This window comes from Solanum dulcamara, chromosome 9 (assembly GCF_947179165.1).
Source record: "Solanum dulcamara chromosome 9, daSolDulc1.2, whole genome shotgun sequence".
NCBI lineage: Eukaryota > Viridiplantae > Streptophyta > Magnoliopsida > Solanales > Solanaceae > Solanum > Solanum dulcamara.
In genome coordinates this window covers 963374-990862 of record NC_077245.1, presented here as the reverse complement: position 1 = coordinate 990862, position 27489 = coordinate 963374, and the positions used below count along the sequence as shown (strand labels likewise).

General features: G+C 31.5%; 2 protein-coding genes and 1 long non-coding RNA gene across 4 annotated transcripts; 2 read left to right on the top strand and 1 right to left on the bottom strand.

Annotated features, from left to right (window-relative positions):
* The first annotated feature begins 2221 nt into the window (after nt 1-2221).
* On the top strand, nt 2222-4943 carry LOC129902824 (uncharacterized). The gene is made up of 2 exons (XR_008770159.1): nt 2222-2798; nt 4600-4943. It is a non-coding gene; the product is annotated as an uncharacterized LOC129902824 (long non-coding RNA).
* Nucleotides 4944-11460: 6517 nt separating this feature from the next.
* On the bottom strand, nt 11461-15969 carry LOC129902822 (rop guanine nucleotide exchange factor 1-like). Its single transcript, XM_055978235.1, has 5 exons — nt 15475-15969; nt 14709-14825; nt 14083-14621; nt 12740-13093; nt 11461-12082 (listed from the first exon to the last, which is right to left on the bottom strand). The coding sequence occupies exons 1-5, from the start codon at nt 15764-15766 to the stop codon at nt 11732-11734; spliced, it is 1653 nt and encodes a 550-aa protein (XP_055834210.1). The 5' UTR covers nt 15767-15969; the 3' UTR covers nt 11461-11731.
* Nucleotides 15970-20311: 4342 nt separating this feature from the next.
* LOC129904226 (uncharacterized) lies at nt 20312-26987 on the top strand. Of its 2 annotated transcripts, none has more exons than XM_055979767.1 (12): nt 20312-20565; nt 21044-21263; nt 21785-21985; nt 22089-22159; nt 22378-22537; nt 23587-24183; nt 24776-25156; nt 25762-25837; nt 25910-25973; nt 26100-26238; nt 26329-26442; nt 26596-26987. In XM_055979767.1, the coding sequence occupies exons 1-12, from the start codon at nt 20453-20455 to the stop codon at nt 26659-26661; spliced, it is 2202 nt and encodes a 733-aa protein (XP_055835742.1). In that variant the 5' UTR covers nt 20312-20452; the 3' UTR covers nt 26662-26987. The 2 variants fall into 2 exon arrangements, with proteins under 2 accessions (XP_055835742.1, XP_055835741.1); XM_055979766.1 differs by having other exon boundaries at nt 20314-20565; nt 22375-22537.
* The last annotated feature ends 502 nt before the right edge of the window (nt 26988-27489 follow it).

Here is a 27489-nt window from a genome sequence, read left to right as displayed (position 1 = left end):
AACATATAATAATTAGGAGTAATCATATAATAAAGTACTATTTTATTTATTACTTCTTAAAAAATGTTTTCAAGTCAAATATGGATGAAAAAAATATTTAATAATTAAAAAATAACTCGATACACAATGACATATACTATATTCATTTTAGTCTCAAACTTAATTTATAGGACATTAAATTTACTGAAATAAATTTTGAAAGTCATAATCTAAGTATTTTAATATATTTATACAAAAATATAATCATTATCACTAAAGATAAAATAAAAAAATTTAGAAGTAAATAGTGAAATTCGAACTATGAAGAGAGAGTTGGCATAATGAGTGCGACGTATCACTCGACAAAAGGGTGGAAAGGATTATTACTCTTTCTCTAAATTTTCTTAATTATTTTTTTTACAATATAGTAAATTGACAAGAGAGAACACTGCAGTAAGGTGTGAAGCAATATAATTGAAGTCATTGACCATTTATTGGCTCTCTTCTCAAAATTGGTCAAAACTTTATCATTTGATTTTTGAAGCTTCTTCTTACTACTACACTTTCTATTCACTTTACTTGTTCTGTATTTTAAAAATAAATTTTATTTTTATTTTTAAATTTAAAATTATATATTAATTAATATAAATATAATAATAAAATATTTATATTAATTATTATATTTTAAATATATAAAATATAAAATAAACAAATAAAAATAAAGAATATTTGATTCAGCAGCAGCGTATATATACCTAGGATGCTACCTCTAGTGGCCGACTACACGCCCCACAAACAAAATCTCTTAAATAAATAATAAATGCTATAATCGTACGAGCTTTTAGAGAGGAGTAAAAAAATATATGCTATAATCATCTTTTTTTTTGTTGTTGGTTCTCGCTCAATATTTTATATTTATTTTACGATTTGAATAATTTAAATTTATATTATTTAAAATAAAATGCTAGTTCCTTATCAAAAAGATTAATATCTAGGATATCTGCATGATAAACTAATAATTAAAAATAATAAAATATTTATTACTTTATCACAATTTTTATATGGACTAAGTACAAACAATCCTATCAAAAGTTAACCGATCGAATGATTAATCATGTGGTGGGTGATTAATAATAAAAACTTATTATGCATTAATTAATAATGAAGCTTGTGTTTTTTTTCTTATACCTCAAAAAACATATATCGATCTTTGGCCTTTGAGTATAATATCCAATTTGGGGACAAAATAATCTCTAATTAATGTGCCTACTCATTATTGGAGCATATTTTTAGGTTCGTAACTAAGAAGTTTTTTACTAATCTATTATTATTATTATTATTATTATTATTATTATTATTATTATTATTATTATTATTATTATTATTATTATTATTATTATTATTATTATTATTATTATTATTATTATTATTATTATTATTATCTCTTGGAACATTGATGCCATTTTGTAGTACTAACAACGAACTCCTTTTTCTGAAGCTATATTTATTTATAAAATTGAATAAAATTTCAACTTTAATTTGATTTGTAATAATAAAAGGTTGTGATTTTAATTTTTTTAAAATTTAAAATTTGATTCATAAATTTAGATTATATAAAAAAAGATTCATGTTTGATAAGAATAGATTTTTTGTACCATACGAGAGAATTATATTAAAAAATAGTAAATTCCTCTATGATTGATTTATTAGATAACCATTGTAAAATTATATGTATTTAAAAAATAAAAAGTATGTAATAACATAATATCATAAATATTTATTTATAAAAAAATATAAATATATACATTTTATAATACGACTTTTTAGAATATTTTCATATCTTATTTATGAATTACAGTATGAACATTCTATCAATAAATATTATACTTCATAAAATTTGTATCTTTTTATTCATTTTCACAAATAATGAGATTCTTACGTATTCCAATAAAATATCATATGCATCTTCAAATAAACATCAATTTTTTTATATGTATTTTAATAAAATTTTAAGTTCAAATCAATGTCAATTTCTCACGTTTTCAAATAAAATTTCAATTTTAAATCAACGTCTCATAGCAAATTAGATATAATCAATATTAATCTTTTATGTATTAAAATAAAATTTTGATTTCAAATCATTATTAAAGCGAATTAGTCATAATTAATATCAATTTTTCACGTATGAAATAAAAATTTCAATTTCAAATCAACGTCAGATCAAGTTAGGTGTGTTGAAAGGAGGGGGCAAAATTCAGAATAAGTATGATGATTCTTTTCTCCAGAAAGAAAGAGAAGAATGAAACATCCAATCTGATTTATGATCTCTTCCTTTCCTATTCTCAAAAAACTCTCTCTCTATTAATTATTTTTACAGCCAACAACAACAATACACATTTGACAATAAAAGCTCCACCATCTTAAATAGTGCTCAACTGTCCCTCTTTTGAAACTATATTATTATTATGAGTACAAAAATTAAATAGTGAGTAGTGCAGATTGAGAGATCACTACAATCTTGATTTTTCATGGAGATTTCTCAAAGGGTTCCTTACATAGTTCTTTGGCATTCTGTCCACCTCCCTTATATATAATTTTCTGTTTTTTTAGAAAATTATTTTTTATTATTTAGAAGGAAAAAAAGAAGAAGAAAGAATGGAGGTGGGCATACTGTCAACAGATTTGTGTTGGTTTCTCTTTGTGAAATCTTCGTGATGTTTCACCTCACACGTTGTTTTGTTGTTGTTAATTAAACCACAGATTTTGTGCTGATGAATGATGATGATGATGACTAGGCTTTTTTTGGAAATTCCAAAAAGGTAATAAAAAGACAAATCTTTATATTGTTTGGATTTATCAGTTTTCTTCACTTTGATTTATTTTATTTTATTTCAATCCTCAAATAAGATGTCTTGATCCATATTTATTTAGTATCTTAAAAGTTCAAACTCCTTTCTTGCAATGAAATTGAAAAAAAAAACAATCAAATTCTACTTGGAGCTCAAAAACCCTATTTTTTTCAACTTCAGTTCTTCATTTTGTTACTTTAATTTCTAATCTTTGTTACTTACCATATATTTATATACCTAGAACTTTTTCTATGTATCTTTGTTCCTTTCTAAAAATGATCAATTTAGCACTTGTTTGGACTATCCTTGAGTTGTCAGTTCATCAGAAACAACCGCTCTATATCCTAAGTTATATACAAGGTCTCCTACATGCCATCCTTTCAGACCTCACTTGTGGGATTGCATTAGGTAAGTCTGTAGGTATGTTGTTGTGAAGGGGATCCAGAAAAATGGAGGATGTCTCCCATTTAGTTAGAACTTAGAAAACAGTTTACTTATTCCGTTACTATTTGTGTCAAACATTGATGTGAAAGATTGTATTTATGAAATATGTATGTTGGCCCTTTGTTGTGTCATTTCTTTTTGGTATATGTTCTAATGTATAACTAGTAGCTACTATACTCATTAGTTAATGTTTATAGAATTGTTGCTAGTATCATGTTTTAGAGTTATGTTTATTGTTATCCATCCATTCATGAGGTAATAACATAATACTAGCAAGACATCTAGTAAGGGGGATCATGACGGTAGTTAGAATCGGCATTTGTCAGCTTAGTGTAAATATGATGGATGAAAAAATAAACATGAAAATAGTACTACTAATAGTACTAGCTAGGTTTTGACTTTGGATTCAATAATAAAAGTGCAACGCTGTCGTTTGCTATAAGTTAGATTTTTAAGTGAAGATATATACGACGATAATTTCTCGATTTTTGAACGAAAAAGATAGAGATCGAGACCGGAATTATGTCCCGGGCTTGGTTGGATTATCGGTAGCCTCCTGTGTTGGTCGGAGATAACATTGATAACACATTGTTCAGTAATTCTAGTTCAAACTTGATATATTTACTGAAAAATTCATGGAATATATACGTATACTCAAAATCTATAAACTTTGAGATTTGAATAGAAACTGCAATGAGCATGTACAGTGGATTGATGAAGAGGGAGAGGGAGAGGGAAATAGCTAGGCTCATGATTGATGTCTGACATTTTGCCAATAAATTATGGCAACATAAAGTTCCTTTTTCTACGCTCCTATTAAAGCGGACCTAATGAATTAATACTCTCTTGTATTAATTAATAGGAACGGACCTACCTTTTGCTACAAGGTAATAGACCTTCATATATAGTGTAAAAATAGTGTGTAAAAACATAAAAAAGTTTAAGGTTCACCCCATATTATACGTGGGAGGTAAATCATATTAAACAAGTCTTTGTAATGAACTTGACCGAGAAAGCATGCAGGGAATTTTGAATTTGAGATCGAGATTATCTGCTCAACCAATTTAGAGCCCATTTAGATGGGCTTATAAGTTGGTTTTAGCTTATTATAGTGTTTGGGTACCAACTTAAAATGCTAAATTAAGCTAGAAAATTCTTAAACTCACCCAAAAATGAAAAGTTGGAAATTCTATTTTTTTTTGGAGGGCTTAAAGGCATTTTCATTGACCATGAAAATTACTTTTATATCTCTTATATTTTATTTTAATTCCCAAAGTACCCTCTCAGCTAAAGCCCTAAAATTCACATTTGTTCCTCATTTCTTCAGCAACAACGCAACCTCCACGATCTCTGTTCATTATCTTCTACAACAGCGCAGTTTTCAAACCCAGTGGTCCAGCTGGTTGGTTCTACAACGTTGCCACTAATAGAAAGGCTTCATCTGATTACTCTGCCTGGGCTGCTAAACAGACTTTCAATCTTGGTGATTAGCCAAGAAATTCGAGCATAGCCAAGAAAGGAAGAAGAACGAGGCGACAGAGAAAAATAGGATTTCCTGTAAAAGGGTGGTTTCCCATCTCTGCTTTGCCAGTGATTTTTTCATTAATGGAACAAAAAACCAACAACCCTTTGAAATATACAAGAAAAACAAACATTATACCTTCATCCAAACACACGTTAACACTCTTCTTGCTCTTGCTTTTTCTCTTTTTCTTTCTCCTTTCTTTGTGTTGCTGATGTTGTAAAGGGGCTATGGTGATTATTTGCTTCCTTTCTGGGCTATGTTCAATTACGACATTGAGAAAAATTCGACCCGTATCTTGGCAGGGCGACCCGGTTAAGGCTTTGAATAGCAAACTGATGTTTGCAGCCATGGCGGCGTCGCTTTTCCCTTTTGCTTTGTTAAGAAATGTAGCAAATCTGAGATCTTAATCACCGTTAACATAAGATATATCTGTTGGAGGAAGAAGAATGGTTTAATTAATATTCTCATAAATAAACATTTATAGTGAAAGTGATTTTACAATATAAATTACTTTTGATTTAAATCAACTTTGGAGTTTAAAAATCTTTTAAATCAACTTATTATGGGTGTTAACAGCTTTAAGGGTATTTCGGTCATTTTGACAGAAAATAAGTGCTTAACAGCACTTATTTGCCGAACACATCAACAACTTATTTTCAGCATAAACACTTTTATCCAAACACTCAACTGCTTATTTATAAAAACAATTTTCAGCACTTAAAAATTCTAAAAACACTTCATACATAAAAGTCATTTTTTAATCCCATGCAAACGGGCTGTTAATTATCTTTGCGGGTTGTTTTGTATTCATTGTTTGTTTACTCAAAACTTATAGTTAACTGAGTCTCTTTTCCATGTTCATGGACTTTGTCAGTTATTATTGTCCCATAAGGTTGCCTACTACTAAGTCCATTAATTACCAGTAGTACTGCAAGACGAAACTGCAATGAATAATTTCTGTTCTCATTGTAGTAATGTTACCTTCTTCCCTACGGCATATTTGGTGCATCAACTAATTTCTAGCAACTCATTTGGGTATAATTAATGAGTAGCATAATAATAGTGTCAATTTTGGTGGGAAGATAAAATGAAATTTCAATATTCGATAAATGCTCATGGACTTTTTAATTTTCAGGAACGGAATTTGAGATTTTTGATTAAGGGTGGAAAAAATCCATCTATTTCACCACACCCTTGGGGCCTTGGCGGTTCTTGGAAAAAAAATATTGAAATTTATCTTAGAAGTATTGAATCATTTTTCAATATTTTTTTTCCAAGAACCGCCAAGGCCCCAAGGGTGTGGTGAAATAGATGGATTTTTTCCACCCTTAATCAAAAATCTCAGATTCCGTCAGTCAAATGACATCCCACTCAGTCAAATGATGTTTGTGTTATCTTTTACTCCAAATGAGAAGAATTTTACACTGCCCAATAGATATTCAATGATGCTTAAAATCTCCCATTTCTCAAAGCCTATTTGGGTCCCAAGCAAAAATATATGCAATCCATTTTGATGTAAGATTGTAGAGATAATTATCTCTTTTGTTTTCTCATGACTGGGAAAACACCAACTAATTTTTACTGAAATTTTAAATATCTATCGTAGGCCAAGTGTCTTTTGAAAATAATCTCTTTAGCTCTGAAGTAGGAGTACGATCTGCGTACATCCTACTCTCTTCATACCTTACTTTATAGGATTGCACTGGATATATTGTATTTTAAATATCTATCTTAATGTTCGAGAGTTCAGTTGAACAATTCATAATTGAAATATCACCAACCCATTTTCTTTTTGCCCATTCAGAATAAAATGTGCTGTTAAAACTCGAAATGTCAATTGTGATCATAGAAGTTTGAATTTTAGAATTGATCTCTTGGCGTCCCAATTTGTTTGACATCGTTCAACTATTAGGATGTTTTTGAAAACTAATAGACTTTTTAGCATAACTTTTTTTATGACAAGGGAACCTGCAATCGCTATTTTTCGGGTGCGCACAGAGTAAATCCTGCTTCGATGTGTAATAACCCACAAATCACATAGAAGAGATAAATGCACTAGACAAGCCCTGTGCAATGAACTCGATCAAGAAAGCATGTAGAGAATTTCAAACCTGAGACTTCCCATTTGGGACATGCCTTGCTCAATCAACTTAGCCACCCTTGCAGGTTTTTAGCACAACTTTATGAATAAATGTACCCTTGCTGTGGAGTTCATAGAGATCACTTGAACCTCTAGGCATTGGAAGAGCATCTCATTATAGGCAAAGTTGGAATTTAAATATTAGACTTCTGCGTTACTAATTCCTGCATAATTTGTGTCGAAACCAAACGAACCTTAAAGCATAAATTGACTAGGAGAAGACCATTATATTTGCAAAAATACACACATTTTTTTCTTAAGATACAAAATTTTAAGCCCCGGCTAGGGTGGTGAGGACCCAATACCATATCATGAAACCAATACAAGAAAATCTGAAAGAACGACCTAATTGGTTATGCTTCAATAAAACAAATTCAGTATGTTTTTACATAGGGTAAAAAAAAGGTCTTTTTTACGTAAACAATGTATTTTAGCTTTATAATTACCATTTATACCATATATTTTACGATCTATAGCATAACTTTTTTAATAATATGTCTCTCTCTCCCACTTCCCCTTCCTTTCTCTCACTCTCTTTTTTTTAAAAAAACTAGTTAAGTGTACGTGCTTTGCAGATGTGTATTGCGTTATATATATATTTATATATATACATATAATTTAAATTATTGTGTGTACGTTATGTTTAAGATAAAAATTGTCCACATGATATCACATCTGCCAATTAAAAAGCAAAATCAATACAATTTACTTGTTTCTATTTTGTATTATATGATCTCCACAAGTGCCATTGCACATGCATGATGTCGCACCAAACTTAACCTTAAATATTTAAGTAAATTTTTCTAGCTAAAATTGAAAGTTTTCTTGGACCGACGCATTGATCGCGCACCCTTGCAACTTACGTGGTAGGCCTTTTGATTGTATTGTAAGTGAAGCATTATATTAAAAATATGAATATCATTGAAATCATAAGTAATAACTTAATTTTATTTTCTTGAGTTTGATCCAACGTCAAGTGAACGTCGAGTTTGCCATTTGAAAACTTCTCTTCTTCATTCCAATACTCTCTTCTGGCAATTTCGTCGACAATGCCCTTTTTTTTATTCTCCTCTTATATTCTTTCGGCTTTTTTGACCTTTTCTTTTCTTTTTGCTTAAATATTAGTATAGTATTTTTAACATAATTAAAAAAAATATTTAAGAAGAAAAATATTTTATAAGTAAATATTTTTAATAATTAGAAGTTTAATTAATTCAAATTTCTAAATATTAGGATAATAATTCTCAAAGGATTTGTTCGCTTTAAATGTTATTTGACATCAATGCACCAAAATAGGTTAAATCTAATTTCCTTTTTCTTTTCTATAGTTCTCAAAAAGTTTTATATACTATGTTATTGCATCACATCTGTAATAATTTTCATTATTTTCTATTTGAAAGAAGTAGATCTCACAAATGCTGATTGAAAAAAAATAACACAATTTTTTTCATGATAAAATTATTATCTCCTCCATATTAAACAATACACAATATCAAAAATGTATCAATTTTGTTTCCTTTCTTGAGAAAATAAGATCTCAAGATAAAAAGTACATGACATGAAAAAAGTATGTTGAACGACAATTTTAATTAAATAAACAAATAATAGAAAATAGATTAAATCGATCACAATAAGGACAAAAAAATTCAAAAAAACTTTGATGAAAATACATGAAAAGAAATTCACAAGAGTTGACATATATAACAATAATTAGAAGTTTACATGACAATTTGTGTTTTGCAAATTAAAATTAAATAATTTAAGAAGATTCTAAATATGACAAAAGTAGATTCTAACTTGGAGTCTTTAAATATTTATTCACTTTTAATTTAAAAAGAAATAAAATTATTTAAGGCAGTATCCTCCACCCCACAATGCACGTAAGATCCAAGTTTACTTGATATCCTTATTTTAAGAAAAAATAAATTAAATTAAATTAAAACATTCACTTAAACATTAATTTTTTTTCCATATATTTTATTTTAAGATTCTTTTTCTAATTCTTACTTTAAAATATTTTAAGAGTCTACATTAATTCTACTAATATTTTTATTATATATTTTAGAACTCTAAATATGGCAATGTAATTTCTAACTTAGAGTCATTAATTATTTATTCACTTTTAAAAAATAATATTAAATAAGATAATATCCCCCACCCCACCGCCATCCCCACCCCTGCAAGTAATGCACGTAAGATAAGTTTGCTTGGTATCCTTATTTTAAGAAAAAAAATTAAATTAAAATATTCACCTAAATATTAATTCTCCGTTTCATATACTTTAGTTTAGGAGTCTTTTTCTAATTATTCTTTCCATATATTTTAAGAGTCTACAATAGTTCTACTAATACTTACTATGTATTTTACTCTTATTATTCTTCTTCTGTCCAACAATATTTGTCCACTATTGACTTTGCATATTTCTTAAGTAACTATAACTAAAAGGAATTTTTTACCATATCACCAATTGAATATAATAAACACAATGTCTTGAAAATGTAATATCAATAAAACTTATGAATCAGCTTATAACACATAATATATCATGAACACAATAAAAATATCAATAAAACTTATGTTTTACTGATACATTTTGTGTTTGGTTTGTATCAACTAGCGATGCATCATGAAAAAGACTTATGTAACAAATCGCGATGTATCAACATCATTCCTATGTATCAGAAGAATAATTTTTGAAATTTTTACAAACGGTAGAAAATAATTGAAAATATAGGAATATAAAGTGTGTAATTTGACAATTTTTTCTTTCTTTTATTACTTTCCTGAACGGCTATTGTATAAATAATTTTCCTTATAGATTAAACACCAAAAATAATATACGATACAATCTAAAATAATAATATTCAATATGATCACACATTTTTAATGGCAATTATTCAAGATCCTGCGCTTAAAAAACCATTTCGATCAGACTTATTCTGGCTTAATTGTTGACTAATTAGTAAAAGGAAAATACAAGTGTTGTATAAAACAAAAACTAAAGTCCTAAGTTTTAGGGGGGAAAATCCGAGTTATCATAGCATTTCTTTTTCTTTTATGAATCTTTCTTCTAGTTACCATGTAAATATTGGAATCCAAATATATAGCTAATTTTATTTTAATAAGTGAAGAATTGATTAAATATTAATTTTCAAAAAATAACAAATGATAATTTTATTTATGTATAATCTTTTAATAAAGAATAAAAAGTTCAACGAACATATTTTTAATATTACTAACTAAAAATTATTCGCTAGTAATATTAGGTGATACAATATTTGAGTTCAACTACTTGAACATTTGGATTAGTTTTTTTTTTTGGATGACTTTCAATTATAATAGAATTTTTATATAATTCCATTATTAAAATAGAAGGTAAATTATTAAGATATTACATTCGGACTTTCTTTCAAAAAGGAAAAACTTTATATTTGCAATTTCATAAAACCTCATATATATTTACCAACATTAATTTTCATTTCAATATGTTTTAGGAGTCTTTTCATATATTTAATATATAATATAATAAAGATAAATTAAATAACAATTTGAGGAAAACGGTGAAAAAACGATTTTGTCTAAAGCGGAATCTTTTAATGAAAGGCAAAAAGTTCAATCAACATTTTAAAAATTTTCGTGCTTTTAATATAGTTTAGATTCAATTATACTTGATTTTGGATTGGGTATTATTGCAAAAAATATTTTTACTACTCTTTACACTAAAAGTTTGTTTTTATATAAACCCATATATAATGCATTTCTAACACAATTTTAATATATTAACATATAAACTAATTTAAATAATGGTTAAATATTTGAAATTCAGGTATAATATTTTTTGACATCATTAATAAAAGAAATAAATATAAACGACAATTGTAATACATTTTGAAATTTAGGTATATAGACATGTTTTGATGCACATGGTGAATATATAACCAAAACATTTTTAATACAATAATACATTTTAGCACCGTTAATAAGAGAAAAAAATAAAAAAAATTATAATACATTTTGATTCAATATATTATACATATTATAGGAATATTTCGTGAATTTCAAATATTTCAGTATAATTTAAATTAATTTATATTATTAAAAATATATTATATTTGTTGGAATAACAATAATCAAATTCATTATAATTTTTAATATTAAATTTGAATATTAAAAAAAGAGGAATAGGGACCAACACTGATTTTCATAGAGCTCGCCGGAGCTCGTAATTTTTTATTGGAGTTTGATGGGTTTCCGATTTGATTCCCATGTTGTTGGTTGTTGTTGGGTCTATTTGGTGGTGTCGTGGAGGTGAGAAAAGAAAATGGGAGTTGGGGTGATGATTGGTTGTTGTTTTGTTTCACCGGAGAAACCATCTCCGACGAGGTTGGATGGAGAAGGAGAGGCTGGACAGAGAAGAAAAAGTAGAGAGATGAGGAGAGCAATTTGATAATTTAAAAATTAAAGATAATTATGCTATGGATAGTATTAAAAAAAAAAGTACCCTAATAGTTGCGCTTATTGGATTAGAAGGTCCAAGTTTATATGAATATCATACAAGCTCTTTCTAACAATATATACATATAGTTGTCCAAATCCAGCATATACCTTCAAGAAATTATCACAATACCGCATCTTGGATGTTTGGATTTCTGCATTATCTAGAAACTTTAATTTCCAGCTAACTACCCAAAGAATTAGACTGACCCCTAAATTTCTAGAACTGATGAGCATCAAAATCACAGTCAATTGTCATTGTGTTCTATACCTACTAGGCACTACCACCCTTCGGAGTCCTCAAAAACTTTGTGCTTTGTGTTTCTCAGCTCGTGGGCTGCTAAGAACAGTATGCCCAATTGACTGAGCTGTTCTCTCGGGACTTTCAGCTACTATATCCAAGGAACTGAAGGCTTTTGAGAAAAAGGGGAGAGACTTATTTCGGGCAAAATTGGAAGCACAAGGAACATGATTCTGTAGGGACTGAGCGTTAAAGAATCTTTGCTGGTCGAGCATTGCTGTTGACTCTTCAGCTGCACGCTGCCTTGAGGCATCATCTACATATAGTAGATCTTCAATTCTTGCCATCAAGTTAAAGGCCAAACTCTCCAACACTCTAGAGTAGCTCTCAAGGATCGAATGTCCCACATCCTGCATACATGAACATGAAAGTTGCAGGTCAGTTTCTTTAATCCTGATGTAATTGGGAACTTTTTGGAACACATGAACTAGACATGATAAATTAAAGTGTATTCATGCAGCACATTAACCTATGTTAGTAATGGTAAACAGTTTTATGTTTGTCCTTCTAGTGACCTTCTATATCAAACAAAAGATGATCATATTAACTACTTTAGGTAGCAATTGTTGCATATATATCAGCTTTCATTTTGATTGAAGTAGTGATGTTAATCATATTGCAGACATGAGATAAGCTTTTGAGGCTTCATGCAAATATCAAATAAGAAAATTGTACCCTTCTTTTTAATTTTTCATAAAACTGTGGCATCAACCTCCAAAGGTTAATTTTTTGTGATCTCTTTTCAGGTTATACTTAGAAGGCTTCTAAGCTCCATCAGGCCATATGCTTGCCAACTCGAATAATAGCTTCAGAACTTTTGGTGTCTGCAGTGATCATCTTCTGATTACATTGAATAAGCAACTTAACCAGGCTGTTCAACCAAGTTTGGTGATCAGCTCCCTTAACTTAGCTTTCAGCCGTTAATAAGCAAAAAGCGACTTGAAAAGCTGGACATGATGGCAGTGGTCACAGAAGCAGAGCAATAAAGAAGAGGCTCATGAGTATACCTTGTTATACTGAATCTTGTTCATGTCCAATGTAGTTTGTCGAAGGCCGGGGAAATTTAGCTTTAAGTTCCTCAGCAGGTTCTCAGCTCGATGTGACAAGAGTCGATATCTTTCCACAAGACCAACAAGTCCCTTTACCGTCCCACCCCATGATGATTTTCCAGATTTTGACCGGTTGAAGTTCTTCTTTTCACATTTTTGCCTCCATATGTGCATAGCAGCTTCAATCCTGTTTGCTATCTCCAAAGTCATATACTCTGATGAGAGATCCAAGTAATCAAGGAGGCACTCTGGAGAGAACTGATCAGCAGTAATATATCGGTGGAGAATTTCCCCTAAGGATGCCTTCCCACTCTGAGAAATTACAGGCCAATGATGAATTAAACAAAAGCAGCATGTCTTAAAGTTATTAGAGAACTATGGAAGTAACAAGATATTTGGGGGGGGGGGGGGATTCAATAACAAGGTTTTTCAAAAACCCAAAGGGGTGAGCACACAACAAATAAAAGCAAGAGACTATAAAGATCATGTTGGAAGACTCTTTCTGATGTTAGATGAAGCATATATCAGGGAAGTTCCACATCAAGATACTCTATTTCTGTTTATAACCAAGAAGTACTTAGTTACATGACCAAGTAACCAAATGTCAAAAGATGAAGAAAAAGAGTAAATGGTATATACAGCCAGTGACAACGCTAGAACAATGACCTAGCTAAATCATAGAGAGAAGTAGTTTACATTATTTCATTATGTAATCAGTGTTCCAAAACGTAGTCTAAAGAGCTGAAAGGTAATCGAGAAAAGATAAAGCGTGATATTATGCTGATTCAGCTCCAAACAAAATTTGCTAGCAGGCAGTCTTTATGAAATTGCATTGTACCAGAGTGCCATAGCCTGGACAAATACACTAGGAGCTGATATTCATCAAAGACACAAATCCAAGAAGAACAGAAACAATGGAATTAGCTATCTGTATGCTCATCAAGCAGTCCAAGTTATTGGTTTGTCTGACAATGCAAAAATCAGAAACTGAAGGCATGCTTTACTATGACCAAGAACTATATAAAAGAAGTGGCAGAGAAGAAACTCAATTGCACCCACTGCATCAGTGGAGAAGATTATTATGCCACGGACGACATGAAGCAGGGTGGACACTAAAAATGGAAAAGAAATGGCAGGAAATAGGAGATTGTACATAATAACCTTTGATTAACATACGGTGTGACTAGAAACTAACGAGTCACTGGTCTTTCTTGCAGATGAATAAAAATGTACATGTGAGTCCAGGTAGAAAAAACAGCTTATTAATTGAGATTGACCATTTCAGTTGTGAGCACACTTACCTTTGGCAAGCCCTCCAGGTAATCTTTTGGTACTTCCATTTCAGATAGTGTGCTGGCATTGATCGCCTGAGCTGCCTTGAAAATTTGATTTGTGCATTCCCTACACTGCCGCAATCGTTTCCTTGTGTCTTCTGACAAACCTTTAGATGGGACCTTTGGGAATGGTAGCCACCACTTCTCTTCAAGCCTAGTGGAAGGTCTATGAGAGGACGGGGAACAAGGATATGCTTCAACATCTTCTCCATCAGCGACAAGTATCCCTCGGTCAACATAATAAAATTCACAGCCAGAAAAGGCATCCAACATGCCAATTAGCATTGCATCTAGCTTCTTGAGTGCTGGAAGATTTACATAGAGGTCTGACCGTGGTTGAGTGACCATAACCTCAAAAGTCCCACCACCAGGAAACTCTTGCACAGAAGGTACAAGTTCTACTATTGAGTCACTCACAGAGAGAAGCCAATCCATCTCTCGACACCACATCGATTTCTTTTGTGGCGCTAATGACTCCAACTTCCAGAGTTCCCCGAAGACAGTGGCTGCAAGTGGAATGAGAGAATACACGCAATGTTAATCCAAGTGGAATTTGCCCGAATCTCATTAAAATGTGAAGTGAAGTGACATACCAGCTAGATTAGTGATGGCATTGGAGATGGCGAAAGCAGTACAGACCCCTTTTCCTCCTCCAGACATATCTTCTCCAAGCAGTAGCTTAGCAAACCGCTCTTTCATCAATTCAACTTCTGTAATCACAAAAAACATCATTCAGTGCCTGATGAAATCAGGTAAAATTATACTACTACATAAACAAACAACTTATTGACAAGAGTTAAATTAGACATAACTGGCACAACTGGCATCCTTTCTCATCCATTTTCAGCCTAAAAGAACTATCCAAAAGACTATGCTAAATCACAATAAATGTCAATAACATCGACAGCTATCTTAACAAGGGAAACGATGTGGATCTCTTTCTAAGATAACTTCTATTAAAATAACAGAGAGGGGAAGACTCTCTAGGCTCAACGTATATAAAAGTTTATCTTGAATAACTCAATTCTTCTCCATGATTTACTTCAATGCCTTTAACATATAGCGAGACTTTTCTAAGCAAGCTACCAGACGAAAATTATGGAATGATGAAAAACGTGCCATTGAAATCACAGAAGGAAGACAAACAAGCCGTAAATTAGTGTTGAATTTCATGCTCTAGTTAACAAAGAAAGATGCACTTCAACTTATATACACTAACAAGCTAAAAACTATCACTATGAGTAGCATTTTAACTTGTTTAGTATGCATAATTGCCTACTTCAACCAGACCGTACAAAAAACTGCAGCAAAGAAGTTACAAAATCACACAGAACATAAACGATCCAGCAAATTACGCACCTGATAACTCAGTCTCAGACTTATCCGGTTTCTCACCCGGAATGATGACGTGTCTATCTCCGACGACCGGTAACATAACAGTAGGCAGTTCAGCGAAAGCGGAATTGGAGTTGAAATGAAGTGTAGAGGAAGAGGACAGAGAAGTGGAAGCGTCCTGTTGACGACGGCAAGAGAAAGTACTCGTGCTACTACAAGTTTCCGATTCGCTTACGTCAGCACTGAGACTGTAACTGTCGTCAAAACGCTCACTCTGCAAATCGAAGTCATCGTCGGTCGAAGGTGAACTCTCCATTTTCCGGCACCGGCGATTAGAAGTGAGTTGTGCTTACAACGGGAAAATGTGATTCGTGTGGTAAAGGCGAATTATATAATTGAGAATTATGGAGTTTGATATGATTGTGAGGGAAGACTTGTTGAGGAAAGTGAGAGAAAAGCAAAAGCGTTTGTTATAAAAGCAGCTGACAATTTTTTTTTCACTGTGCGCACTCACACTCTCCTTGGATAGTTGGTAGATAAGTAAGAATAAAAATGAGGGAGGGGCAAGCCAACGTCGCATCACACCAATATTAGTATTTAAGCTAACACAATATAATATACTTCTTCTATTTCATATCAATTTGAGAAATTTATTATTATTTAAAATAATTAAATTATTCAAAATTTAAGATGAATGTTTGAATTTTTTTTATATTTGTCCTTTTATTTATTAAAATTTTATATTTTTTAGGAGATAAATCACACTATTTAGAAAGTTATATTTATAATTTTACAAAAGACAATAGTGAAAAATATGATTCAAATTATGTCCTTAAATATTTTTTTTAATATGTGTGCATTGCCTCACAAATTCAATTAATATGAAATAGAGAGAGTAATAGGTAACAAATGATCCAAACACATTGAGACTTAGGATTCGAAGACCAAGTCAGAGACTACTAGACGTCTCGCATTCCTCTTTGTTATGTTCCTTTCTAAGAAAAGCTTGGTACGTGTTCTGAGCGAGCCTTCACGCGAGGTGAACGGTACCCGGTAATATAATACCATTTCTAAAATTATAGGTTGTTTGAGTTTGATTAAATTAGAATTTTTGTATTACTCTAATGCTTCAATAAGATTTTATTTATTTTTATAAACTCAAATTCAAAATAAAGAAATTTGGAATCATTCAATCGCAATTCGTGGGGTGTTAATTAGTTGTTGTAATGAAAGTGATCACTACTTCATATCTCCTTTTCAATTTGCATCACGCTTTTTCATTCTCAAAATGGAGAAGTTTGGTTTTGCGGAAAGCATGGAGACCCTACGATCACATGGCATTAGACACCTTTTTGTTTAATTCGAGGAGGGATTTTTGATCAACTTTATAATGACATATTAATCCATATTAATTGGAATTGCTTATTCTATTAATTCATGGGGGAAAATGAGCATAATATATGTCAATCACCAGAGTCTTTGCAATACAGTCTAGCTGCGGAGTCAGAGCGGGGGAAGAGGTTCATTAAGAAAGTATATAATATATGTAAGATATGTCAATCACTGTAGTCTTTACAAAAGAGTCTACCTGCGGAGTCAAATTGGTGGAAGGGGTTTATCAAAAAAATATATTATATATGTAAAATCAAATTTAATATTTATGTGTATATATTGCATATTAAACTTTCTTGACATAATTTGAGAATTTATTTTAGAAATTTTTGATGAAAATTTTGTCTCCGCCGCGGGAGTGCATGCGTTATTAAAGGTTTTGACCTAAATGCCAAGGGCTTGCCAGAGTATGTGTTGCTATATTTAATTTAGTTTGGTGCTTGTCCTTTCCCTTCTGGAGACTCAGACAGTAAATCCTATTGGTATATGCCAAAATAGTTGCCAAGGCTAATTTATAGTGTCATCAATGTGTGCAACCTACACCAACAAGATTATATTGATGATGATGAATTATTATTTCTTCTTTATACATAAATTTAATTTGCACAATAAAGTACACCCCCTTCAACTGTAGGAGTATTCAATTATTCTCTTTATTTTATATTACTTGACTCGTGTTAATTTGATATGATTTTTAAAAGCTTTTATTAGAGATGTATTATACTAAATTAATCTTATTAATAATACTTTGGTATTCTATCCTTGAGTACTACTACTTCCTTTGTTCGTTTTTACTTGTCTAATTTAGACTTTGCACGACGCTCGAGAAATAATGATTAATATATGTATTTTACCACGATACTCATATTAATTGATGTATAATCTCAGGTCTTTGAAAATAGTTTGAGGAATAAGCAATTAATATTAAGGATAAAACATGTAAAATAATCATTTCTTTTTCTTTTGATATGTTAAAAGTAACAAGTAAAAGTGAAAGATAATATAAAAAACTCTCTTAATTTATTAAAATAAACAAGTAAAAAATAATATTTTTATTATAAAAGTCCAGTAAAATAAAACGGAGAAATATTTATTGGGTGCATGTGATTGTCACATGTACAATTTAATTTGTATGCAAACTTATGATATGATACGAATGCATTTTAACTATCCAGCAAACTTACTGACATGGTATTACAATGCTGTCCAAAGGCACAGAGAGATAGAGGTAACTATAACCCGGATAATTATATCTAACTAAATAATTAATTATAAAAATTAATAAATTAAGTGAAAATATATATTTATTAATCAAATTAAAATGGATAGAGTAGTTGATTTATTTTAGTACAATAAAAGTAATTTTAAAAAAATATCTTTTTGATCTTCAGAATATAAAGATAAGATTATGCATGTATCATTTTTTCAGATTTCATTTATGAAATTAGATTGAAATGTTGAATATGTTGCGGCAGTTGTTTATTTTTAATATTTTAATTTACAAAAATAAAGTGAACATTGTCGAAAGAACCCACTTTTTGTTTATGGAAAGATTAAAGAAAAAATCTAATTAAAAAACTGTTCGAATTAGGAATATAGTTTCTACAAAATACGTGGGATGTAAGATTATCCTAAACCTACTAGAATAACCTTTTTTCCCAATCTATGTAAGTTATCGAGTAGACTAATATCTAGGCATATCCTATATTGAAATCATTTAGGATTACTAATTGTTGTTTATAAATAAGAATTGTAATTCCCCAAAATTTGCATTGCATCAAACTGTTTGAAGTTAAATTTTGATAATCTTTTACGAAGAAGATGTCTAACAACGAAACAAGTTCAACTAATGGCGTTAGGATGTATTGGAAGTTGAAGACAACATCTCAACGCAAGAAAGAAAAAAAAGAAGTCGATTCCAAGGAAAAGGTTTCATGTGAAGGATTTCTCGAGTTGGTTAAGAAAAATATTGTTCGACATTTGAGAAGTTGGGTTGACGATATTTTTGATCTGATACCTAACTTGCCTAAAGATAGTGCTTGTTATTACGAACAAATCATTTAGAATCACATGTTCGTAAATATATTATGAAGCGCTAGAGTACTTAGTGAAGAGATTGATATGTTCAATTATGGAAATTTTCTGATGTTTTTGTGGTAATGGACGGTTTGATAATATCTTCATTTTTTTCACTTGATAATATTCCGTTGAGTTTGACTATTAGATTTCTTAAAACATTAAAAGATTATTCTATGAAATTCCTTCTTGAGGCAATTTCTTCTTCTTTTTTCGTTTAGTAATTAAGAAGGCAAAAAAAGTACAAAACATGTTAACTATAGACAAAAATTAGCAGAACATGTTTCACGTACAGGAGCAACGTGCATCATATGGTTTTGTGATTTCACATTGCATCACTTAAGTATTGATATGAATTTTTTTTAATTCATGTGATATGTTTGCACCAAATCAAGTAATGTTGACTCAATAAAAGCATTTGACACAAATTAAGGATAAATTACACATTAATTACAATAACATATTATCTCACAACTCACAAGTAGGGCCTGACACAAAATACATTTAATAAATCATAATAAGTGACATAACTTATGTATTTTGGAGTCATTTGATAGCTGGTTAAGGAGTTAGTTATTCATGAATTAACTTTTATATAATTAATATCATGTTTTGGCAATATTTTTATAAAATTCAACACTCCTAATACGATGTTTGATTTGTAATTTATAGAAACCTGTATAACTAATACATATATATGTTAGGAGGAAATCTATATATTATTTTATGTAAGATAAAAGATGAAATGACTAATATATGAATAATTAAACCTTGCATAATTAATCACTGCATAAAATAATAAATAGATCCACTCTCTCTACTATTAATTCATACTAGCTCTCGTCGTTTTATATTAGTTGTCCATTTTCTCCCTTTACGCACCCCTTAAAAAAATCATTATTAAAAGGGTGATTTTACCAATTTACCCCTTAAGAAACTTTTTTCGAACTTTACAAATTTGTTTATATTTTCAAAAAGAATTAATTGTACGGATAAAATAGAAAAAATTTGATCAATTCTATCTTGATTTTATAAGAAAATTGATAAGTACTAATTTGGAATAACTTTTTAAATAACGTTGACAAATAATATGGGATTAAGTATCTACGTAACTCTAACGAACTGCCAAAAGAGTGGGTGCCAAAAATGTATCCGTACGTTATTTTTTTTTCTCCCATGAAATAGGGGATCTCGTTACGATATTGTCGAAGGATCTGATGAAAATGAGTGTCCCAAAATATATGGCGACATAATTCACAAAATGACAACACTTTATCAACTTCTTTATTACTTTTCGCGCCAAGATTCCCCCAAATAAACCATTCAAACTTAGACATCTTCCCAAAAATGTTCTCATTTGTTCATCAACTCACGTCATCTCAATTTTCTCCAAAATTCATCTTATATATATTTACTGGTTGAATAAGCAACGTTTTTCCTACTTCAAAGACTCCGAAAAACACCCCTTTAATTCACGTTAAGCAACGCTACATTGTTAATTTCAACGTTGATCGAAATAAACTCTCCGATAAGAATGGGTTCGCTTCCGGCCACGGATGAGACCAGCTGGACATACCCGTTTGCTCGCCGTGATGAATCTGTTGTTGATAACTACCATAGCGTGGACGTTCCTGATCCTTATAGATGGTACGTATGTACTTCTTCTGTTTTATTTTATATGATATTCTTTTAAACTTAGTCTGATTGAAATAGAATGACACATGATTACTTTAACTTTAAATTTTTACGATATAATATCTTATCTTGAATTAATGACATGTTGTTGTAGCTATACAAATATTATGGAGGCATGCCATGCTTAAAACCACAAGTTATAAGTTTTTCCTTCTTAAATTAATAACTCAAGGCATAACTTGTGGCAAGAGATTTCAATTGAATTGTATATAGAGAAAGATTCTAGTTTAGTAGGAGAGGAGGTTCAAAAATTACTTTAGGCTAGGTTCAAATTTTAGGTATGACATTTTAATATTTGTGAATCCCTTGTTCATATTTCTAATTGTTCAACATTATTGTTCGTTGAATACTGTCGTATAAAATGAAATATAGTGGGTATAACTTTTGAGTTTTTAAATTTATTTTGTGTTTTTTAACGTTGTCTCTTTAGGCTTGAGGATCCAGACTCAGAGGAGACAAAAGAGTTTGTCGAGAAACAAATGATTTTGACTGACTCGATGCTCAAGACTTGTGAGACAAGAGAAAAGCTAAGGATAAAACTCACAAAATTATTCGATTTTCCCAAGTATGATGTTCCATTTAGGGCTGGTGATAAGTACTTCTACTTCCATAACACGGGTCTTCAACCTCAAAAAGTCCTTTACGTTCAGGTAATTCACAATAATAGTTTAATTTTACCCACCATTATACTCTAAGGTCGTTCATAATTGCTAATTAACAAGTCATTTTGTATTTGTCTCTAAATTTAATGTAACAGACCTCCAACTTGAAGTATAACTGAGGGAAACTTAGCCAAAATAACAAGGGGTAAATTTGGTCCTTTTTCTCAAAGTTATTTTGACATGAATATTAATTATATTACACCACGTGCATGTTGGAATTCGTTTAAAATCAGGTAAAATTCACAAATAGCCATACATTTCAGCGTTATTTTCCATGTTATAATGACTATTTTTCAAAGACAAGGCTGAAAAGTTGCCAGTAAGCACTATATTTCTATGTTAGAATCTAGGACAAATAAGAGACCATTTACTAATAACAATGTTATGAATGATCTAGCGTAAAATCAAGATATTTCATAGTAATAAACTCTAGAGGGATATATAAATTTGAATCTTTTCCTTTATTTAATGACTAATCTTATTTGTATGGATTGTTTTTTGTTATTTAGGATAATTTGGATGGAAAACCAGAGGTTTTGCTTGATCCAAACACACTTAGTGAAGATGGAACAGTGGCTTTGAGTTTATGTGCAATTAGTGAGGATGCTAAATATTTGGCATATGGTATCAGTTCAAGTGGAAGTGATTGGGTGACTATCAAAGTTGTGAGGGTGGAAGATAAACGCGACGAGCCTGATACAATTTTGTGGGTACGTTCTTGAAAACGTATAATATGTCGTTATATATGCTGACAGTATAAAAAAAATATATTGTACTGCTATATTGTTGTGATTGTAGTTTTGTTCTCTTTAGGTTAAGTTCTCAAATGTTAGCTGGACCCGTGATAGTAAAGGATTTTTCTACAGCCGTTATCCAGCTCCCAAGTAAGCATTGATAAAGTTGTACTTTTTTCTATTTAATTTAACTTGTATGCATCGATAATATAATGAACCCCTATCATATACCCTAAATCTGCCCCTGCTTATTATGGATGGTTATTGTTTATTATGTACCTTTTAAATGACCTGATAATGTAAGAAGATAATTTCCACTATTTTGGTATGATTTAATTCTAAAATCTTGAGATTTTTCTACTCAGAAGCGGCGAAAATTTGGACGTTGGAAGAGAGACAAATGCAAATTTTCACCAGCAAGTTTATTATCATAGTTTGGGTACTGATCAATCTGATGATATATTATGTTGGAAAGATCCAGAAAATCCAATGCATAGACATATAGTTTCAGTGACTGAAGATGGAAAGGTAATTAGTACTTGTTAATTCTAAATCTACCTTAATCTTAAAATAAATACTTTTCAAGATAAATTTTTTAAAAATTAATTCGGACTTGTACTGGTTAGATATTGATTCAAAATACAAGAAGAGGAAATACATAATAAGGATGATTATGCTAATTGATACAATATGTTATATTAATAAATGGAAATACAACTTCTTTTTTCCCTCCCACCTTCCACAAATGGCACCCTACACTAGAGTTATCGATCTTGACAACACTAACCGGCACAACTATGTTAATCCAATTCAATCCTGCTTCACAACTTCCTGTTAAAACTAGCGGAAGCCACAACTTTGCAACATGGAAGGCGCAATTCTCTATGGTCATACATGTCACTACCTCTACAGTCATATGAACGGATCTACTCCATTCAAAGGAGACCATAAAGGTGGTTGTTCATGCATAAGCACAGATAATTGCCCCTTCCAGGTAACGAAGTTGTGACTTCCATTGAGTTTAATAGGAAGTTGTGAAACAAGATTGAACTGGAATACCATGTAGTTGTGCCCGTAGTGTTGTTGACATTGACAACTGTAGTGTTTGTGGACGGTGAGAGCGAACAAAAAATAAGGATTTTACTGCCATAGAAATTAGTGCCACAAAAATGTTGAATGTATTAGATGTAATTTACATTTAAATACAAGTCCAAGTGAAACAAACTTCCTAAGATAACTCCTTCAACAAAACAACCTGAAATCTGAAGAAAAGGTCAAATAATAACAATTAAGAAAAACTCTTGCTTCAATAAATATAGTGATATTTACGGTTAAAACTTAATAAAAATTGAACAGGTTAGGCTGAGTTTCAACAAGCTTTTTAGCCCATTTCAGTCCAAGGCATTTCAACCCAAGTCACTTTTAGGCGGTTCATTTATCAACTCAATGTCTCAGTCCATTTTCACATGCCCAAATTCAGCCCAATACTCCCATTTTGACACCCCTGAATGGTACAATGATAACTGCTCAAAAATATTCGTTTTGTCTAAATAAAAAATTTCTGTTTTGTTTTGCAGTATGTTCTCTTATACATTTTCAGGAACTGTGATACTGTCAACAAATTATACTACTGTGATTTATCTTCACTGCCTAATGGCATTGAAGGTTACAAAGGTAGACGCGATGACGTGCTTCCCTTTAACAAGCTTGTCGATAAATTTGATGCCTCGTACGATTATGTTGCACATAACGGCACTATTTTCACTTTTCAAACTAACAAGGATGCTCCAAAGTACAAATTAATCAGAGTAGACATCGAAAATCCTGATTTTTGGTTTGACATAATTGAAGAGGACGAAAAGGATGTGCTACAATCAGCTGTTGCTGTTAACGACAATCAACTTGTTGTGAGTTATTTGAGAGATGTGAAGAATGTTCTGCAGTTGAGAGATTTAGAAACAGGGGCGTTGCTGCATCATTTACCTATTGATATTGGCAGAGTATCGGGAATTTCAGCTCGTCGAAAAGATGATTCTGTTTTTATTGGATTTATGAACTTCCTGATCCCTGAATTGATATATGAGTGTAATCTTAAAGGTGAAGTTCCCGATCTTAAAGTTTTTCGAGAAATCGTCGTGCCTGGATTTGATCGGACAGAGTTCCAAGTTAATCAGGTGAACGAACTTTTGCACTTTAGACAATTTTTGTGATGATACTTATGAGTAAGAAAAATTACATAAGATTTTATAAACATAATTAAATCATGATGGAGTATTAAAATCTATACTTGAAGATGTTGCATTTGTGTGTGCATTCAATTAGTTTCCGCAAAATAAATCATTTACCCCCTTCGTTTCAATTTATTTGTCTGATTTTGACCTGACACGGAGTTTCGAAGTATAAGAAAGTAAATGAGACTTTTGAATCTTGTGGTCGTAAACTGACATTATTATGTAACAAAATGCCTCTTGTTGTCTTAAACATGTCTGAAATAGTGATTGCCTTGTAGGTTCTTGCATCTCTCTTTTCGTGTTGTTAAATCCAACCAATTTTACAACTTTGTAACTCAGTGGCAGAACCAGAAATTCTAACAACAGAATTCCGAAATGCAAGAATGTTGAGAACTAAAACAGTTTTTTAAACCACCTTTGGCAACATAGGATAGAAGCTTCCCATGTGTCAACTAGATTCAACAATTTATATATACGGATAAAAAAAATTGCTTTTTTTTACCGATTCTTCTTGTGAACGTGACTTCATTTGCAGGTATTCGTGCCAAGTAAAGATGGTGTGAAGATACCTATGTTCATAGTGTCTAGAAAGGGTATTTCTCTGGATGGATGCAACCCTTGTTTATTATTCGGATACGGAGGATTCAATGTTAGTATTACACCACATTTTTCTGCTGCTCGCGTTGTGCTCGCGAAGCATTTAGGTGTAGTATTTTGTATAGCAAATATTCGTGGTGGCGGAGAATATGGAGAAGAGTGGTACAAAGCTGGTGCTCTTAACAAAAAGCAAAATTGTTTTGATGACTTTATTTCTGCTGCTGAGTATCTTGTAACTGCTGGTTATACACAGCCACATAAGTTGTGTATTGAAGGTGGAAGCAATGGTGGCCTTCTTGTTGGAGCCTGTGTCAATCAGGTACTTCAGATATTAGTTCGTGTTTAAGTTATATATATGCCAATAGTGTTGTTTTACCTGTTGTAATAGGTAACATACAACGTTTTGCAGGTTACGAGTTCATGTTTGCTATAAACTTTTAGGTGACCTAATTGTGTAAGAAACATTTCGGTTGTCGGTGTATATTAGTAAAGCTCTTAGCTCAATATGTCGACTTTTAGTTTTGTTATATTCTAGTTAACTGGCAAAGTCAGGATTTTCACTAAATGGATTCAAAATTTTAAGAAAGTAAATGCACCCAAGATTGTGGCCTAGTAGGTTGAAAATTATGATGTGTCAAGTTCAAATTTCAGTCAAGGCAAAAATACTAGGTGATCAGACAAACCCTATACCTATGCTGGTGGAAGATAACAAATAGAAATTAGTCGAGGTACCCCAACATCACAGTTATCTTACAAAGAAGCCAAGGGGTATCAAATATAGTATTTATACATTAAAGAAAATAATTAAAAAGACGTATATACATAATGTATTTTTCTGGTGAAGGAACAATGAAATCCCTCGGAGAAGGGTAGCTCCGCCCCTGATTCTAGTGCTTATTAACTCTGGGATCTTCATTATTGCAGAGACCTGATCTTTTTGGCTGTGCTCTTGCTCATGTTGGTGTTATGGATATGCTTAGATTTCACAAATTCACTATAGGTCAGTTTTTTTTTTGCTACTATTTTGGTTGTTGCTTCTGTATGTTACAATTTATTTTCCATTTCTCATTAGGCCATGCATGGACCTCTGATTTTGGTTGTTCTGATAAGGAGGAAGAGTTTCAGTGGCTAATCAAGTGAGTTCATGAATTCAATTCTTTTACACTAACCTCACTTAAAAAACTATGACTCTTCAAAAATGTTGTTAGGTACGTATCGGATTCATCACGTACAAGAAGATACTCATCTATTTTTCTCTTCAGGTATTCACCACTGCATAATGTGAGGAGGCCATGGGAACAATTTGACAATTTAGCATTTGTTCAATACCCTTCCATCATGCTATTGACTGCAGATCATGATGATAGGGTGGTTCCATTGCACTCATTAAAACTATTGGCTGTAAGTTACTTATTAGCCAAATCATGTTAAAATAATAATTTTACATTGTCAGTACATATAACCTAAACTCCATTGCGACATGTTCTTCAGACTATGCAATATGTCCTGTGCACGAGTGAGAAGAAAAGTCCGCAGACCAACCCTATCATTGGTAGGATCGAATGTAAGGCTGGTCATGGATGTGGACGCCCAACACAAAAACTTGTAAGCTTCTTACCAATAACCATTTCTTTAGCAACCTCGAGGGCTCGGGGTTGATAGTAGCCGTGGTAGTAATGCCCCGGTGAGCTCAACTAATGACCCGAGGTGTCGATTAGGAAAGTCGGATTATTGAATCTTTATTAACGTGCATTGCAGATTGATGAAGCTGCAGACAGATATGCATTCATGGCTAAAGAGTTGGGTGCTGCTTGGGTTGAGTAAAATGATGTTTGTACAGGTAATAATAAGGAAAATAGTGGAACACAATAAGGTGGGTTGATTTTGATGTCCCCATAGTTGGTGAGGCTCCCACCGTTTTAGCATCATTCGGGGTTCCTTTTGCGGAAGGGTGCAATAACTATGGCTCAGTTCCAAACAAGTATGGGTCAACTATTTGGCATGAAGAATGCACGGGAAAGAATTTTAACTAGATCAACTTCTCATATAGTATAACCACTGATGTAGTTTCTTTGTTTTTATTGTTTTCCATGCACCTTATCCTGAGTGAATAAAGCTGGCAAACACAATAAATCTTTTTTAGAGGGTTCGAGTCACACTGGAGGATAAATCCTCCTGATGAGCCCCATCGACAAAAGAACAAATCGAAAAATAGTCAATTTGATGAATATTCATTTTATACGGTCTCATCTTTATTACACTTCTTTGTCTTCCAAGTCAAAAATTTGGGGGAAAAAGCAAAGTTTTTTGGTTGATGATGCGTCTCTGAACAACGATGTGTACATAATACTCCTATGAAAGGGAAATTGCTATATTTGGATATTACCTTTTCCTCTTTTTGTAACAAAAAATTATTAAATATTAGTCCAATGTTCCAGTTTATCTAACACTATTTCTTCATTAGTCTGTTCAGAGAATGACATAATTTCTATATTTAGAGTCCGTTTGTATTGGCTTTAAGTTGGTCAAAACCAACTTAAAGCCCCTTTTCAGCTTTTGAACGTGTTTGCCTAATGCTAACTTTAAGCCAGAAAGTTCTTAAAGTCAATCAAAAATGAAAAGTTAGAATTCCTTAACTTTTTTTTTCCAAGT